Source organism: Blastomyces gilchristii (genome assembly GCF_000003855.2).
Source record: "Blastomyces gilchristii SLH14081 genomic scaffold supercont1.10, whole genome shotgun sequence".
In the NCBI taxonomy this organism is placed as follows: domain Eukaryota; kingdom Fungi; phylum Ascomycota; class Eurotiomycetes; order Onygenales; family Ajellomycetaceae; genus Blastomyces; species Blastomyces gilchristii.
Window position 1 is genome coordinate 207410 of NW_003101673.1, and position 18811 is coordinate 226220.

The 18811-nt window shown below is 41.6% G+C and overlaps 6 protein-coding genes across 7 annotated transcripts in view; 2 read left to right on the forward strand and 4 right to left on the reverse strand.

Moving 5' to 3' along the window:
- Nucleotides 1–6849: 6849 nt before the first annotated feature.
- Nucleotides 6850–8293, reverse strand: BDBG_05084 (hexose carrier protein; the record flags this gene model as incomplete). Its single annotated transcript, XM_031721978.1, has 7 exons — nt 8177–8293; nt 7987–8067; nt 7692–7896; nt 7483–7570; nt 7231–7440; nt 6984–7117; nt 6850–6910 (listed from the first exon to the last, which is right to left on the reverse strand). The coding sequence occupies exons 1-7, from the start codon at nt 8280–8282 to the stop codon at nt 6850–6852; spliced, it is 885 nt and encodes a 294-aa protein (XP_031578739.1). The 5' UTR covers nt 8283–8293.
- Nucleotides 8294–9224: 931 nt separating this feature from the next.
- Nucleotides 9225–9505, reverse strand: BDBG_05085 (uncharacterized protein; the record flags this gene model as incomplete). Its single annotated transcript, XM_031721979.1, has 1 exon — nt 9225–9505. The coding sequence occupies exon 1, from the start codon at nt 9471–9473 to the stop codon at nt 9225–9227; it is 249 nt and encodes an 82-aa protein (XP_031578740.1). The 5' UTR covers nt 9474–9505.
- A 1407-nt stretch (nt 9506–10912) lies between these two features.
- Nucleotides 10913–13487, forward strand: BDBG_05086 (DNA replication regulator sld2). Its single transcript, XM_002624271.2, has 2 exons — nt 10913–11150; nt 11285–13487. The coding sequence occupies exons 1-2, from the start codon at nt 10988–10990 to the stop codon at nt 13027–13029; spliced, it is 1908 nt and encodes a 635-aa protein (XP_002624317.1). The 5' UTR covers nt 10913–10987; the 3' UTR covers nt 13030–13487.
- Nucleotides 11099–14843, reverse strand: BDBG_05087 (RING finger domain-containing protein). Its single transcript, XM_002624272.2, has 2 exons — nt 14547–14843; nt 11099–14474 (listed from the first exon to the last, which is right to left on the reverse strand). The coding sequence occupies exons 1-2, from the start codon at nt 14761–14763 to the stop codon at nt 13531–13533; spliced, it is 1161 nt and encodes a 386-aa protein (XP_002624318.1). The 5' UTR covers nt 14764–14843; the 3' UTR covers nt 11099–13530.
- A 38-nt stretch (nt 14844–14881) lies between these two features.
- Nucleotides 14882–18348, forward strand: BDBG_05088. 2 transcript variants are annotated; one of them, XM_031721980.1, is made up of 6 exons: nt 14928–15062; nt 15121–15266; nt 15343–15390; nt 15465–15646; nt 15711–15979; nt 16035–18348. In XM_031721980.1, exons 2-6 carry the CDS (start codon nt 15158–15160, stop codon nt 17341–17343), a joined length of 1917 nt encoding a protein of 638 aa, XP_031578741.1. In that variant the 5' UTR covers nt 14928–15062; nt 15121–15157; the 3' UTR covers nt 17344–18348. The 2 variants fall into 2 exon arrangements, with proteins under 2 accessions (XP_002624319.2, XP_031578741.1); XM_002624273.2 differs by having other exon boundaries at nt 14882–15266; nt 16035–17528.
- Nucleotides 18152–18811, reverse strand: part of BDBG_05089 (uncharacterized protein) — a gene marked incomplete at both ends in the record, with an annotated part of 1909 nt that continues 1249 nt past the window's right edge. The window contains one exon of the mRNA XM_031721981.1: nt 18152–18162. Coding sequence (XP_031578742.1) covers nt 18152–18162 — 11 coding nt within the window. The remainder of the gene's footprint in view (nt 18163–18811) is intronic.

Genomic DNA, 18811 nt, shown 5'->3' on the forward strand with positions numbered 1-18811 from the left:
AAGTATGAAACAGAAGTCTATTATAGATCTAATCTTCATATTATAAAATCTAATGAAAAGAAGACTTATAAACTGATTTATTGATTTAAATGAGACATCAGAATCAGATCATGAGATTATTCAATTTAATATTGAACTGAGTGAAAAATAAATGAGTGAAAATCCTCTTCTCTCTAATCAGTATAACTTTGAAAAAGCTGATTGAAAAGCAGTTGAAAAAAGCATAAAACTGTTAAAATCTGAAAGACAGAATGAGCTATATTGAAATTCTGGTCAAGATATCTCAAATGAAATGCTTGAGAATAGAGTGAAGCTTATTACATCTATTATTCTAATAAGTGTTAGAGATAATATTTTAAAGAGAAAATCTTCTGAGTTTTCAAAATCTTGATGAAATGAGAATATCTCATCTAAAAGAAAAGAATTAGCTACTGCTAGAAGAGATTGAAAGAATGATGTAATATCTGATAAAGAGTTCAAAGCTGTCAGAAATGAATATTTTTCAGATATTAAAAGAGCTAAAACAGACTGCTGAAATAAATTTCTTGAAGAAGTATAAGAGAAGAAAGTTTTTAAAGCTTTTAACTATACTAAAATAAGAAGTGTAGCAAAACTTCCAGCCTTAGAATATGAGTTTCAGAATGAATCATATACAGCAAACTCTTTTAAGAAAAAATGTCAAGCTTTTATGAGAATTCTCTTTCAGAACTCACCAGATTCAGATTCAGATTCAGAGAAAGAGAATATATCACTTCTCAACTATATTAATGAAAATGACTGAGAATGACCTGATCTTATACAAGATGAATTAGAGTCAGCTATCTTCTTAAGTTCTGTTAAAACTGCTGCAGATCCTGATTCAATTAATCACTTGATTATTCAGAATATATATTCCTACTTAAAGAATGAATATTTTGAGCTCTTTTTCAATCTCTTGAAAAATGAATATTATTCTGAATACTGAAGAGAAGTCACTGAAGTGATTCTTGTAAAATTTAATAGAAAAACTTCAATTTCTAAGTTATATAGAGTAATATCTCTATTGAACTGCCTAGAAAAGGTTTTAGAAAAGATAATAGCTACTCAACTATCTTTTATAAGCTCTATAGATGATTCTCTTTTATTCAGTGAATAAATGAGAGATAGAAAACAGTGTTCTGTAATTAATACTATTCTCTCAGTTATTCATGATATTCAAATAGCAAAGCATGAGAGTCTGGTCTCAACTGCAGTTTTTATTGATATAAAAGAAGTATTTGATCATGTTTCAAAGTCAAAGTTAATTCAGATATTGAAGATATTAAAACTGTCACTTTCTCTAATAAAATGAGTTAACTGTTTTATATCTAAAAGAATTATACAACTCTTCTTTGATGGAATAAAATAAGACAAGACTGAGATAAAAATAGAAGTATCATAGAGATCTTTAATCTCACTCATTTTATTTGTAATATACACTGTATATCTATTCAAGAATAGAAATATAAGAATAGTGTAATCTCTGAGTTATATAAATGATATTGATCTAGTCTACAGCTCAAAAACTATCAAAGAGAATTTGAAAATAATTGAAGAAACTGTAAAGAAAATCTTTATTAGAGTAGATATCAATCAAATTCAATTTAATATGAATAAAACTGAGTTAATTCATTTCTTTTCTAGATTCAATGAGAAAGAACTATCTCTAACTCTTTTAAATAGAGAGATTAAACCCAGTGTAAATATTAAATGATTAGAAGTATGATTAAACTCTAAGTTGAATTTTAAATATCACATTCAACAAAGAACTGTCAAGGCAGAAAGACTATTGAATAACATAATCAGACTATTAAATACAGAGAGAGGTCTATTCTTTCAGACTATGAGACAGTTATATATAGCCTGTATTATATCAGTAGCTGATTATGAAGTTCAAGTTTAATAAAATAATCAAGAGAATTTCACTGAACTCTTTCAAAGTCTGTAAAACAGAGTCTTAAGAAGAATTCTGAGAGCATTCAAATCATCTCCTATTAAAGTAATGAAAATTGAAGCTTCAATTCCTTCTTCTGCTATTAGATTTGAAAAGGCCTGTATGAACTATGCTCTGAGAGTTGTAAAGATGAGCTCAAATCATATAATCAGAGAAAGAGTCTCTTCTTCATTTTCATCAATTAACTCTGAAAATGAACTGAATTAGAATAGATTTCTTGATTGAAATGAAAATAATTCTTCAAAGAAAATGTCTTCTCAACTGTACAGACTATACTCTCTGATTAAAAATCAATTTTCTTCTTTAAATGTTGAAAAAGTTAATCATGAGAAGTTATCTCTCTGAAGAGAAAAGCTTGAATCTCTTATAGACTTATAAATAAGTGAACTATCAAAAGAGAAAGAATATGAACAGTATTTGAAGAGAATTTCTACAATCAATATAAAAGACTCTATTCTAATTTATTCAGATGACTTAAAAAATGAGAACTTGAATAGATTAGGTGCAGGCATTGCTTATACTGAAGATAATATTAATTTTATCTCAGATTTCTGAAATCTAGACTCTGAATATGAAGTATTTGATGTTGAACTATTTACAATAGTGAAAGCTTTCAAACTCATTGAAATAAAATCTTATAAAAGAGAAAATTGTTTGAAAGAGATATGAATATTCTCTGATAGTCAAGCTGCTTTAAAAAGACTTAGAAATAGTCAGATTCATAATAATCAAATGAATCTTGAACTGATCTTAAACTCTGTTTTAAAAATTCAAAAGAGAAGAACATCAAAGCTGATAATTCATCTGCACTGAGTTCCTGCTCATATAAATATTCATGACAATGAATTGACTAATTCAGCTGTAAAAAAGGGTGCAGAATTAAGCAGATCTATTCAAAAAATTGTGTCCTGGTCTTTTATAAAGAGAAAAATAAAAGAATCTTGTTTAAACAAGTGAAATGAAAGCTGGCAGAAACAAAAGAAGAGTATACATTATTCAAGATTTGAAACAAAACTCAAGTGAAAATCTTGTTCAATTAAATGTAAAAAGAAAATATTCTCATCTATAATACAGCTGAAACTAGGACATGGCTATTTCAAATCTTATATACAAAGATTTGATGATAGATTTGACTCAATAGAATGCTCATTCTGCAATACAAATGAGAATTCTGAGTATATTGTAATACACTGTGCATTATATAATAGTCTCAGAGTCAGATTGAAAGAGAAGTATAATCTAAATCAATTAAATATGAGATTCTTATTCTCAACTGAGACAGGAATTAAATACTTAATAGACTTTCTATCAGAAACTCAAGCAGCTATAAGAAAATGACTAAATTCAGAATTATCTGAATATGAAGAGGAGGAAATCAATCAGATATAGTCTGTTAAAACAGCTATACACTCTCTTTTAATAATTTGTTTTATTATAGTCTCTCTTTACTTTATCTTTTTCTTTATCTTTTTCTTTCAATTTCTTTCTATCTATCTATTTAATGTGTCTATCTTTGAGACTGTGTTCTTTTTCTCTTTTCTTATGTCATGATATTGTCAAATGATTTCAAAGTATCAAAAGATGTTAAAACACTGCAATTTGTAAACAGTTTTTGTATTCTGAGCTGGAATTTTCTGATTTTGCATATCTGAAATTGATGAATGTATAATAGTTAACTTTACAGACATAGAAAAAACCCTGAGAACTAAAGTTCTCAGGTAGATGTCATAGTCTCTGACTGCATACATCTATAATTGAAGAATAATAATAATAATAATAATAAAGAGAAGTATTTCTCTGTCAGATACTCTGTAATCAATCTAATACTTTCTGTTATATAACAGTGTCTTAGAACAGAATATCAAGATATTTTATAATATTATCAGATATTCATAACACTGATTCATATGCTTTTATTCATGAATGAAACTTCTGTTTCATATGATCTTTCAATTGTTTATTAATATATCAATCTTGATTAATTAATGAACTGATGACATCTTCATCTACACTCAGTTTTATAAGCATTTCTATTCTTTATAATAAGTAGAGAGTGAGATCAGAAGTATTGAAATATATAAGAGTATTTAAGTGTTCTTTCAGTGCTTTTATATTCAGTTCTGTAGATGTTGAAATTGCATGAGTTAATTGTTGAATCTCTTCATATTAAAGTTATTGAGTTATATACATATCTGCTATCTATTACTGTTATAATTTCAACATTACTCAGAGTCACTGTGATATTATATCTATGCTCACATTTAAAAGTTCTATATTATTGTTAGACATGATTATATTGATCATTGAATATATGATATCTGTGAAATCTGAAGAAATATAATTATATTCTCATATATCTGAGTGTCAGAACTCTCAGGTTTTTCACTGATATTCTCTTATAAAATCTTTATTACAGAGTTAGAGTGACTGATAAGTAAGCTTCTATCTGAGAACTCAGTGTCTGCTTAACTGTGTTTTCTCTTTCTTACACATTATTATATATTCAGATATCTCTCAATGAATAATTGTTTCTAATGAGAAGATGATGAACATTTTTATAGTATAAGAGACCTACACTGAATAGATCAGTATAATATTGATAGGTCTTATATAACAAAGATAAAAATGTTAGAGAAGAAAAGAAAGAGAAAGTGTGAGAATCAGCAATCAAGATGAATATTTATACATGTATGTGATGACATACATAGTGAAGCTTCGGGGCAGAAGAATATATGCGTGTTTGTAGCAGCTGAGGATCAGTGATTGAGAATGGCTGAGAATCAGAGTGTACACATTCAAGAATGAAGTGATTGAAATCTGTGAAGTGTAATAAAATAGTCTATATGATTGATCAGGCGCAGCCTGCTACACTTATTAACTATATTTTCTACATTTCAAATTGATATATAAGAAACTCACTTATCATATATTTGATTTAAATAAAGATGAGAAAAGAAAGATCTATACAGTCAGCAGAAAAACTCATCTATTTCTTTATATTATATACAGCATATGCACTGTTAAATTGATTAATAACTGTTGTTATATAACAAAGATAATTTCTAATCTGATAATCTTGAGAGTATAGAGACTATACTCTTAAAGAGAAGAGTATTATCACACTCTCAGCTGTGTCAAGATCTTATTACAGTTTCACACAGCTCATCAATTTCATACAGATAATTTCATCTCATTCAAACCAGTTTTCAATCACTCTATAACATCATTCAGATATATTATAGAAAGATTTAATAAATATAAGAATTCTGCTTCTATACAAGATCAGCAGATTACTCTTTCTTAATAGTGAGATGCTGCTGAGATATCACTTCAGCTATTCTCACTCATGAAATAGAAGAAGAGTATTCACTTATTGTCTATATAGAATAGCTAGATGCTGGCTTCTAATCAAAGAAGTCAGTGATTTGTTTTTTTTCTACTGAAAGATATATAAGAGTTACTGTGTATCTTATACAATCTTCTTAGTATACTAAGTATCATATCTGTGATATTCTCACAGTAACCCTGTAGCCTATGAGCTTGCTATTCAAGCAAGATAGTCAAGCTCACTTATACAGCTTCTCAAACAACTACCTCTACATGATGCTGCTGACTAGTCACCGCTTCGGTTCCGCCACGTTACAATCATCTGAATTCATGTTCTAGATGTACTTTTTATATGATAAGAAAAGCTCATTTCATTATTGAGTCACAAAAACCTTGCAGAAGCATACTCAATTTCTTGAGTATATTGAGACTTTAAACACAGAAATAGAATCTATAAAGAAGCAAGAATGAGAGCTGTCAAATAACATTTAAAGATTACAGATTGATCATCAGCAGCCAGGTCAAAAACCAATATGAAAGTTCAAAAAGATTATAGGCAAGCTATCTCATAACAAAGGTGATGGAAATGATTGATATCACTATCAAGTTCAAATTCTCTTACTGAAGCTATTCCCCTTTGCAAAAGAGTGTCAAATTGAATGTCCAAATACTATTGTGCAAGAGGATAAGGCCTCTTCACACAGTCACTATATCCAACATCATATGTATGATATTCATGGGATTCAACAGCTGCTTTGGTGTGGGAATTCGCCTGATCTCAACGCGATTGAGGCAGCTTGGCCTTGGATGAAGCACAGAAGAATGAAAAAAGAAGCTCCTAAGAACCGCGCGGAAGCAGTTAGAGTATGTGTGTTTCTTCTTCTTCTTCTTCTTCTTCTTCTTGTTGTTTGTTGTTGTTGTTGTTGTTGTTGTCGTCGTCGTCGTCGTTTTGCTTGTGGTTGTTCTTGTCGACAGTGTTTTGTTGATCTTTCTGTGACTAAAAGCTGTCGTCCATTTTAGACAGGGAGATGAGAGCTGATTTTTTACACTGTTAACAGGTTAGCTGTCATTCAACGTGGGTTGACTCTGTTGACTCTGTTGATTGTTGAGTTTCTTTTCTAGATGTTTTCTATGGAGCTGAAAGTTTTCGGACGGACAGATCCATGAGCAATGATTTCTCTTAAAATACCGCGCTTCTTTAGAATAAAATAAAAATAAGCTTATCTTATATATATAGTCCTCTTGAACCTAAAACCAATTGCGATATCTCTGCCAGAAACAGGGTATGTACAAAATATGCATGCGCAGGTGTATATTGGTATGGAATAGTGAACCCTAAAAAGAAAGGGGAAGGAAAGGAAAGAAGAAAGAACAATGATCTTCAGGAATCGAGGAAGAAGAGATCTGAGAAGAGAGAGGGGTGATATATGTATGCAATGCAATGCAAAGTGAAGACCAATGCAAAGACTGCCCGACTAACGGTGAATCAGCTTTGAACTCCCCCTGCCAGCCTGCAAGGAAGAAACTCAGCAATCCAGCGTCTTCTTTATTTAATCCTGCTTCTCCCCCTCAACCACAAGCACGCCCCCATTCCCATTTGAGCCATCATTACTATTGCTTCTCGAGCTCTTAACCTCACCAGGCGCGGTTACCTCTTGATCTGCAGAACTGAAACCATACTTACTGCTCGTTCATCTGCTTAATCTCTTCAGCGGAGAGATATGGCAGCTGCTTGGCCGCGGTAGCGTAGCTGATATTCTCCGGGAATCCCTTTGCGAAGATAATGCCGATCTCCTCCAGGCTGCGGTGGGGCTGTCTCTGGATAGAAAAAGTAGATGACGGGAAAGAAGCAGGCGTTGACACACGCGAAGAAGAGGTAGGTGTCCCAGCCAATCCCGTCAAGCATGACGGGGACGACCATGACCAATGACAAAGTTGAACAGCCAGTTGGAGCAGGTGGAGAGGGCATTGTCCTTGGCGCGGATTTTGATGGGGGAGATCTCAGCTGGGTACAGCAATGGTAGCGGCAGCCAAGAGGGCCCGAAACTGGCGATGTAGATGAAGAGACCGACCGCGGCGCCGATGGCAGCCTGTCGCGTGCCCGGTATGAGACATGCGAAGGTGATCACCATAGACAAGCACTAGCCGGCCGTTCTGATCAAGAAGAGCTTGCGGCGGCCCACTCGTTCAATCAGGAGCCAGGATGAAGTTGCAAAGATGGAGTAGACGATCATGTTGACACCGCCGAGGAGCATGGCCATGAAATCAGCTCTGCGGATGATGGAGGTCTTGAACAGGATTGGGAAATAGTAGATGACAGCGTTGCAACCGCCCACCTTCAATACAGATCAAGAGACCTCGGTTGGACGTTCGCGAGCACTCTACCTAGTACGTTGGAATTGTGGAGGTGTTGACACCGTTGCCAATGCCGGTAACGATTCGCCCAATGATAAATTGGGCATATGCCCCATGGCCTGGAATAACGGCGACCTGGATAATGACACCAATGATCATGATAAATGCGCCTAACATAATGGCTCTGCGACGGCTCAGAATATCGCCTGACCAAATGATAGCCATTGCACCTCCCAGACAACCTATGCCCACCCAACATGGGAATGTTAGAAACTCTCTTCCGCTACGTGCAGAAAAAAGGGGCTAAATGTATCATTTGACTGGAAAATTACCAACTTCATAGATAGCAGGTACGAAACCCTGTTGCGTCGCATTATCACGGGTTTGGGGGAATGCATCATTGAATGGTTTGGCTAATAATGCCTGACATGATACCCTCTGTTGAAGGGTTCATTATCTGCCCGAAACATCTGCTACTGCCATAGCTTTCCCGAAACAAAGGCCTCTAAAGGGACTACTTACGATCATATCCGAAAAGCAAGAAACCAGTCGTCGCCACTGTCGAAATGGCAAGTGACAATTTGTGGCCTGTCAAGCCAGCGAATCTTGGGGCGCCGGGGTCGCTCATTTTTACTTTTCCCCTGGAGCTGAGCGGGGAGAGAGTACTTGGGGATCCGGGGCTTTCTCCGCTACTTCGATATGTACAGCGGAAGAGTGGATGCAGGTATGTATGGAGGAGAACCAGTAATATAAAAATCTAAAATCTAGATTCACAGAATCTAGATGCCAAGAACAGTTGACAGCGGAAAATGCTCAGCTACCCCGGGAATAATCTCACGAACTTGGACAGCAAGGTAAAGAACGAATTAACATGGAATTTCGAATTGATGTAAATGACACATCCCACAGCGACGACGACCGTAAAAGGAAAGAAATTATGAAAGGAACAGAGAAAAAAATCAGTAATAAAGGAGGGGAAAAAAGAAAAAGAGAAAGCTAGGATTGGCCTCAGCTTTTAAAACATGCATCTGTCGCCGATTTCCATATGAGATGCGAATAACTCCATGATGATTACAATTCTGGGAGCATGGAAGCACGGTGTACAGTAGGGTGGATGTTTTGTCACAGCTGAATGCTTTGATGGGGTGGAAGGGGGGTTTGTAGGGGTCAGAATTGTGGGCAGTGATATATCCCACCCCACCACACATTGAAATCGCTGGCTGTATTAGGATGCTTGCTTAATGATATGTGGCATGACTAGGACGGGTGAAGGTAAAAAAACTGAACATGATGAAGAAATTGGGAATATGCAGGCGCATATTTTCTCGGCTGTCGTAGTAACGCATGTATCCAGCCGCCGATATCAGATCGGCAAACTGCCATTAAGGAACATTTTGTTGATCGTTAGTAAGAGCAGGAAAGTTGCCAACAAATATCAATCATCTAGGACTACCGGAATATGCGGCAGTTGAGGTGCGAGTCAGCGATATTAGTTGGCATCGCGCACTGCATCGTCAGTAAAATATTCGCGAAGCAGTCTCTCTCCATATCCCACTTTTTCATCCCCAATTTACTGGGTAGTCCGTTGGGGCTGGTAACAAGAGGATCTGTGGATTGTGATCATGCATTTAAGTGCGTATGGGCGGAGCATCACGGCTAACTGACTGGCACCAGGATTGACAACCTGCGACGGGTGATATATTGATATGTTGATGCTGAGTGCAAGCTCTGATGCCAAAGTCACCGGCTGCAAATTAGCTGTAGATCGGAACTGCGCTCCAAAGCCTCCATCCAAGCCCGCTTCGGCTAGCTCTGCCATTGTTAAGCTTTCCTATGAGGACGTGGCTGATATCGTTATCAGAATGTTCCTTATAAAAAAGAAATTGTTACTTTTATTTAGGGTTGCTGGGTTGTCCCTAGATTTTACCATAATAAACTCTTTGAGCTTGTTTTAAGAGAGGATTTTATACCGACCAACTCAACCGAGTTCTTTTGTCGTATGTGTATTTTCCTCTGGCAAACTAATAAGTTTTGTCCAATATTGTCGAAAAAGAAGGAAAGCAAAGGACTCACGACTCCAACCCTCTTCCATAAGCTAGCAAAACTCTTTCCTATCCCCCATTCGGCCCTCTCTACCCCGAGGCCCTCCAGCACAGAGCCAATAACTATATATATATATATATATATATATATATATATTTGATTTCCCGATCGGCGAGCTGACGGGTCATCACAGCTCCGCCGGAGTCGCTTATCAATATCTAAGTCCGCTATAAATCCTTGATATCAATCTTCTGATTGGCAGTCTAAGACTGACGAAAGGGAGAAAACTGGAGACGAACCGAGCTGGATTCTGGAATGGAAACCCAACTGCGTAGAACGGTAGAAATTAGAACTTGAATTTAAATTAGTTATAACGGTGGATAAACTTTGTGTTGATTAGATGCAATCCGCTGCCCCACCCCGAAAGTCTTTTTCTTGTCAGGGATAAATGTAACATTTGTAGGAAACGTGGAGTAACTGAAAAGTTTGCAAGCCGGGTAAGTATCCTTTCTGAGAATCGTATGTTTTATGTAGATGTAGGCTCTGAATAGGCAAGTTTGCCGTGCACACATCCTTCGCCATTTGAGGGTCCGAAAGTTGGGCGGTTGTTGCAGTTTGAAATGGAGAGAATATCTGTCGACAATGTAGGACCAAAGATAGGTGTCGAGTGTCGAGCCAGCGAGTCTGTCAAGGGGATGTTAGCTATTTCAAAAGATATATCTCGATTTGTAGTTCAAAACTGGGAATTCTCCAAGTGTTCCTGAAGGATGGCTCCGAGCCCTGGCGATTCCGTGATATGTATCCGTGATATCTATGTATGTATGTACAGGAACCCCATCCCATTTTCCCATGGTTGGTCGGAGATCTAGTAGAGTTCGCTCGCGGATTGGCTCGTAGAGCAAAGGGACGACTCTTGATATAAGTTTCCCGAGATATAGTTCTGCTATATTTCTGTCATGGGGTATAGAGATTCTTCTCGTCTGATGGAAATTGATCCGCCATCCGGTTATCCATTCTCCATAATACTGGTACATGCTGATAAGTATTGTAGCTGTAGAATATGCAAAGAGTACTCTTGTATGTCATATCTCAGAGATTCCTTATTAGGAAACCAAGCAGTGAGGCTGTCAGTCACGTGTGCTAGCTTGCTTAGTCATGGTTACATAAGGTCTCGCCAAACGCGTTTGGACGCGTCGGGCGACGGAGGTGGGTGAGGATGAAATTGCCATCACATATCGCAACACCGGATATTGAACGATTATTTTATGTTTGATTTGTAGACACACAGACATGTCGGACGACCAAATTCTACACAATACCCTCACGGAAAATGAGGAACAGCAGGCCTCATCGACCCTACGAGCAGAATTGAAGGAATGGGAGCGCTCCTTCGCCTCTGCAAATGGCGGCCGCAAACCCGGGAGAGATGATATCAAAAATAATACTGCCATTTGTACGGAAAGACAATAACCCCGTGTTTATTTCTTCTTCTCCTATTTCGCACCGAAAAGAAAATTAAAACAAATAGAATAAACCGGCCGCTAACCCATCGAACTGAATTTGCTGCTTCATCTATGCATGTTTTAGCTACCAAATACAAACTCTACTCCCGCCTACGCGCCCAGTCGTCGCAGGCCAGCGCCCGCTCTCCAGTTCCAGCGGAGGAAGTATCACAGCAGAGGAAACGCAAACGCCCCTCAGACACACAGGAAGATATAAGCGGGCCACCACCACCACAATTCTGCTCAACACCCCGAAAACCCCCCAAGCAAATCCCCGCCACACCCTGTAGGGGTGAACTATTAACATCAGCAACCACACCGCTTCCTGCAAACGCCCACCCATCGCAACTAGACCCCTACGATTCCCCATCGACATTACGTAGACTCTTCAGCCCCAGCTACCATAACAATCCCCACGAGTATCCCCACTCATCCTCATCTCCCTTACCCCTCCGCGCAGCCATTGGACCTACGCCGCAGCGTGATGGTAAGGCTCTGGGTCTATTTGACCTCCTCTCTGCATCTGGAGGTAGCCATCGCAGTAGAGACAGTGCTACTGCTGCGACGCCGTCCTCGAAACAGCGAAGGGGCTTTAATAGTCACCGGGGTGATAAGGATGACATGCAGACTCCTTCGCGGCGGAAGGGAGGCCGAGCCAATGCGGGAAATCGGGTTGACAAGGATGGAGAGAAAGATTATGAAAACTTCTTCGCCAACACACGCACCCCAGCGTCATCTGCTAAGAAGTTCTACCTGGCCAACTTCTTCGCGACGCCGCCTGCGTATCGGTATTCGACTGTCATCGATGGCAGAACAAGTAGTCATGATGACGACAGTAATCAACAGGCAGGTAACAATGACACAGTGAATGAAAAAAGAGGTTCAGCGTCAAACGATCCATTAGGCTCAGATACGCCTTCTTTCCTCCGCCGACGGAACTTATTCTCGTCATCGTCAAGGCCAAACTATCAACAACATGCACGCGTGGCCAGTGGGGCTAGCCTGCACGATCTAAGCCCCATTGCGGTTCGCATGCCGCAGAAACTTGTCGGGAAGGGGCTAAGTACTATCGTTCAGGGGTTACGGGATATTCAGGAGGAGAGGCTGGATGAGGAGTTGGATGTTTTGAGAGAGATAGAGGCGGAGGCGGCGCGAGAGGATGATATTATTATTAATGATAGTCAGGTTCCCGTCCATGATGATAGAGAGGGAAATACAACAACGCGACAATGGAAGAAGAAAGGACAGAAACGAACGACGCGACGGGTTATCATGAGGCCAGTCCGTGCGAAGGTGAAAGCAACACCGGAGTGGCCCGTTACTGTGATTGATGACGGTGACAATGAAGGTGGAAATGGAGGAAGCGAAGATGAGCTGGCGGCTATTTCAGAAACCCAGCCGCAACCTCAACTTCAACCTCCTGGTGCGAACAAGGAAAATGAAAATGAAAGTGAAGTAGCACGTGGTCGCCGTGGTGGATTATTCTCGGCATCTGACAAAGATAATTATGCCGACAACAATATCTCAGAACTCAACCATAACAACCCATATTCTGATCTAGATTCGGACTCAAACTACGAAGACGATACTACGGCCCCGGCATCACCATCTCACTCTAAGGGCCGGGCGGAGGCGAAGACGCAGAAGTTTGTTCTTAAGAGTACTACCAATGCCAATGGGGCGAAACGGAAACAGGCTACGACGGCAACGGCAGCTACTCAGAAACGCAAAGCCAAAACGGACGCGCATGCTAATTATCGCGCGCTGAAGATTCGGGGGAAAGGCTCCCATGCGAGGGGTGGCGGGAGGCGGTTTGGGAGGAGGAGATGACGTGACAATGGTAATTGTTTGCATGGGATGGGATGAGATATTATTAGACTAGTTGGGGGGAGTTCTACTAGTGCGGCCCATAAGAGGGGCCGGGTATATTATATGCTTTTTTGTATAGACTATAAACTGTGGAGTATGAAGTTAGGGCAGAGAGCCAAGGTGGTCAGTTAAACGAGTTTTGAAAGAGAAAACAATTTTTTTAACTTGGGAATGAATATAGCCAAAGGAGCAAAAAACCCGAGTCAAAAAGTTTCTATCATAATATACATGTGCGATGTAGCAGCCTACCCATTTATGAAACATCTTTACCCCCTTTACGCCTCGCGCTATGCTGGTTCGAAATCATAAGACAAAATTAAAAAAGGGGACTTGCACCGTACCTAACCTCAACTTGTCACGTTTTAGATGCTCCTGATATCAAAACCGTGAAAAGTACGTAAGGGCTGCTCCGCAATCCACTGAAACGAATTCGAATCGAATCAACCCCCCAACATATATCTATTAATCCGGTTGATACCTATCACGCGCCCGCTGTATCCGTCTCGCCCGAGCGGCGGCACTATCAAAACGCCCCCTATCCTCCGTGCTCGTCGCTTTTGAAACCCTCCCACGCGGCCACGATCGTCCACGGTCTCTGCCCCTGTCCCTGTCCCTGACAGTAAAAGGCGTGTTTGACAAAGACCGGGTCAGTGTACGCGCATCCGCATGCCTACCCAAGCGCGACTCCATGTCCATGCGCGCTGCCGAGCGCCCCTCGTTACCATCATCGACATCATCATACTGCACCGCCCGATCCCAATCCGTCAATGAATTATACGGACTCCGCAACCATGCCTGCAACTCATGCAGGAACAACCGCGCATTTTTGCGCCCGATGAATTCCCGCAATAGTTCCTCCGCCTGTCCGCTGCTGCCTTTGACATCCACCGTGCGCAGAATTGCGATGATGTATTCGAGAAGGAATTCGGCATTGTTAGCTGCGCGGTGTCTGCCTGCCCCTGCTGGGGCGGTGGTGGAGGAGGGAGAGGAGGAGGAGGACTCTGTATCGCTGGTCGGGTTCAGAAACGCGAAGACCTGTAACTCGCGCCGGATCCATTTTCGCGCGCGCGAGACGAGGTGATCATCTTGGTTAAAATGTTGAGGGGTGAGTTCGCGGTATTGCGAGAGTCGGTTGGTGCCTACCCGTCGGGAGTAGAGTTGGTGGCGGTATATGTGCCGTCGGCGGATTACTGGGTCGTCTGGGGCAGGGGTGGTTGGAGGGTCTCGCCGGGGCCGATGGCGTGGAGGACGCGGGAATCTCCTAGGGTGAGGGTGTGCTCCTGAGGCACTCTCTCGACTTGCAGTAGTAGTTGGAGTGTGTGATGGAGGTGGTAAGCGGTATACTCTTTGGCCGGAGGTGGAGCCGATTTCGGTCTCATATTTCACGCTTGTGACAGTTGCTTGGCCTGCAAAACGTAATTGTATTAGTTAGCTATCAGTGCCACATGTACGGAGTATATAGTTGATTGTCCACATACACAATGGACAAGCAGGACGCTGCTGTAGCCAGCTTAGGAGACATAAAAAGTCGAAGCTAGCATGCTTGCAGGGCTGCGCGGCTGCTGCCTCGGTGATCTGCTCGAGACAGATCACGCAAGGATTAAGGTGGACGTCATCACTGTTGGACTGGGTGTCAGCCACCTCATCTAGGGTTTTGCGGAGGATTTCCTGCTGCAAATCGACATCCTGTGCCATGGGAGACAAAAACACCTGCAACTCTTCGATATCGTCAAGATGTTTTTCTTGATATCGAATGTCTGGAATCAAGAGGGAGGAGGACGTTGATGAGTAAGCAGGATAAGACTCGTCCCTTTTTGGCTAGTGAAACCACGTGATCGACCAGATAGGCAAGAATGCCGAGGCCGATCTCCAACTTGCAAAATTACCCAATCCGGTAATCATGGCTAACCATCCGGCATCAAACTTCAACCATCTTCAACACGGCGGAGACGGACAGCGGCAGACCGAACAGATCCTCGCTGCAGCACTGTGTGGTATATCTCTCCACCTCGCCCTTCCTGTGCTATATCATGTGATGCTGAGATCTGCTAGAGCTGTTGTTTCCGCACGATTCGCAAAGTATTCTAGGATGGCTACTCCGATGGTGAGCGGGCCCTTGCACAGCGAGGGCCGAAAATCTACATATACCACTACGGCGCTCAAACGATGGTCATGCCAACGCGGTGGCGAACTACCTGGTAGGAGCTTGCTCATCACAAAAACTCGTTGCTGTTCAGACTCACAAAACTAATTAATTGTGGCATTCATTCATAGCTGTCGCCCAGGTCAAAGCCATCCATGTCTACGATTTTGATAATACCTGTACGAGCCCGCATTTATATTCCTCCTTGAATGGAGAACCCCAAGGCTGACTAGATGTTACTTCCTCTTCTCAGTATTCTCGAGTCCCCTTCCAAACCCGCAGCTATGGAACGGCCCAACGATTGGTTTTCTTTCTACCTACGAATGTTTTGCTAATGGTGGTTGGTGGCATGATCCCAACATTCTTGCGGCTACAGGAAAGGGCATGGAAGTAGAGGAGACTACAGGGTGGAAGGGATGGTGGAATGAGCAAATAGTACGTGTACCAACATTAATATTGATACATACGGAACACCACTACTTACACATGTTTCAAACAGGTACAATTGGTGGAGCTTAGCATGCAGCAAAAGGATGCACTTACTGTTCTGCTCACTGGACGGGCAGAAGGTCCATTCGAAAACATTATCAAACGGATGGTGAAGAGCAGAAAACTAGACTTTGATTTAGTCTGCCTAAAACCAGAAGTCGGCCCCAATAGCCAACGGTTCTCCTCAACAATGAACTTCAAGCAAACTTTTCTGGAAGATCTAGTTCTCACCTACAAACATGCCGATGAGATCCGAGTATATGAAGATCGGATTAAGCAGTACGTTCTATCCGTTATTATTATTTTACTGAACCAAAATCTCACCCTTGTGTAGTGTTAAAGGGTTTCGCGAGTACTTTGAAAAGCTCAATCGATCTTTACAACTTGGCCCACCCTCTACCCCACGGAAACCCATTAATGCCGAAGTTATTCAAGTTGCTGAGGAGGCTGCTTTCCTCCCCCCCGTCGCCGAAGCCGCTGAGGTCCAGCGGATGATCAACTCCCATAATAAGGTTTTAACTTCGACGTCGGGTAATACAACCAAATCGCCATACGGACGGTTAAGGATAAAACGCACAGTTTTCTTCACAGGGTATCTCCTATCCAATACAGATTCGTCCCGTATCATAAATTATGTTTTAAACCCATTGATACCTCCTAATATGCCCGATTCGAACGATATTAAGTACATGGCCAACTCCATCCTGATTACGCCGCGCCCAATATCAAACTCCATTCTTGATAGAGTCGGCGGCATGGGGAAGACCGTGCGCTGGCGAATCACCGACACAGGCGTGTTTGAAAACAAACTATGGGCCGCTAGGGTAACACCAGTCCTAGACTCAGAAATCATCTACACCGAAAACCCAGAGCCACTCATGGTCCTCGCCATGCGCAAGGGCGCACGGCCCGCGGACGCGAACCGGATCCGTAACTGGCAACCTGTCATAGAGGACAACGCTCTCGTCTTCGACGCAACCGTCGGGCAGAAGATGGCGCTAATGATCGAAGAGGAACACCCGGATGAAGGCGAGTGGGAGACGCTACCGAAGAGTAACAATAAACGTAGACTTGTCCAGCAAAACCTCCGGGATGACGAAGGCGCGCCGCTACCGTCGTACTTGAGGGACTGGAACAACAATAACAACAACAGCCCAAACAACCCTAACTTGCGAGACCGCGAGCCGGTTCCCCGCAATTACGCGCCACATCACCATGTTCATGTACCCCATGGTCCTAGTCATGGCCAGCAAGAATTCCCACCTTACCATCGGAACAATCCCCCCTATTCACGCCATCATGGCGAGGGCGGCGTTGGCGGTGGCGGTGGCGGTGGCGGTGGAGGTGGAGGTCGACACTATGGAGATGAAGGAGGAGCTCCCCCTCGCCGCGGTGGAGGCGGCGCAGGCTCTAATTATCGAGGAAGTCGCGGACGTGGTCGCGGCGGACGTGGACGGGGACGTGGTCGTGGAGGAGGAGGGGGTGGTGGGCGAGATGGCCCACCTGGTTCCCATCAATATCGGTCACTAGATGACCATGCAGCCGGCGGCGGCTCGGGCGGCGGCGGTGGTGGGCATGATGGGCATGGCACGGGTGATGAGAGGGGCTTTGGAGGGGGTGGGGGCCCGGTTATGAATTATTGATCTCTGGGTACTACTGCTTTGCTTTGTTTTCCTCCTACACAAAAATTAATGGGTTTGTTCGATGATCTTTCTTCATTTTTCATTTCCTTTGCATTGTCCCATTACGTATACTATTCTCTACTATTCTTTCTCCACTACGTATGAACTTTCAACTCAGCCCCCTTCCCCCCCCCCCCCCCCTCCCCCATCCAAATCCATATCTCCGAGCGCAAAAAAGCCCACACCCTCGATTTTCTGCTTCCCTCTTTTTGAAGTCCGAGTTCGTATGAAATGTCTTTCCTATTTCCTTTTTTCTCCTATGTATATATATATCTTGTTCTTCCTCGTCCTCTTCTCCTATTTGTTTTTTAACTATCTCATATTTTCCAATATTTATATAGCTTCTTCATAGCTTAACTATCAACGCTGCCTTTAAGTTATATATATTCCACCCAAACAACAACCACTTAAAACTTATTTGTATAAATAAGACTAAGAAATAACAGAAAAGAAAAGAAAAGAAAGAACAGAAGCAGAAGCACAACACTAAACGAGCGCCCTTGTTGTGCTGAAATGCTTCCAATTCCCTTCTTGGAAATAATAACACTTCCGGGCCAGATTGTGTCGAACGGATACTCATGGACTAATTTTTATGTATAGGTGGAAGAGGTCAGAAAGAAAGAAAGAAAGAAAGAAATATGGCGGGCACCAAAGTCGTAGAGTCTTAAAGAACTACAGCCAAGTTAAAAAAAGGGGCCCGCCGGGAGAAAAAGGGGCCAAATGTTACATACAAAAAATTGTTTTGTACAGGTGGTTAATCACACATATTTTACACGGCATCTGATAAGCAGTTAAAAAAAAATTTCGGACGTTTCCCAGCTCTTTTCATTTATCAATTCAGTTCAAAGCCAGGTAGATAAATGGCTTTCCATTCCATATTCCATGTTGTTCATGCCCATTATTCCCGTTCCATAAATCATTCCCATCAATGTATTCATCACATCATCGACCCAACCAACGTTGCCCCTTTTCAAAAAAAAAAAAAAAAAGAAAAGAAAAGAAAAGGTAAAACAAATGACAAGAAAAGTACAAAATCCGCCAATAAATCTAAAACAGAAAATGACAAAAAAGAAAACCCAAACCCCAATAAACAAATAAAAAATATATCAGCCATCCGTCAAACTCGTCAACAAAAAATAAAATAATCATTTTCCCCCAACCCCCAGGGGAAAAAGAAGGGGGAAACCCACCCCCCCCCGGGGGGTTTGGGGGGGGTTTTTTTCCTTTTTTCCCACACAAAAAAAAAAAAGAGGAGGGTGGGGGGGGGGTGAAGATAAAAAAAAAAAAAAAAAAGAGTCAGACGTGAAGGGGGAAAGGAGAGGGGTTTGACAGACTCCCGGGTGTGGGGGGGGGGGGTGGTAGAGATGTTTTGCTCACGGCCCGCGTGTCTTTTCTCCTCTCCTCTCTTCTCAGGGTGGTGGTTGTTTTG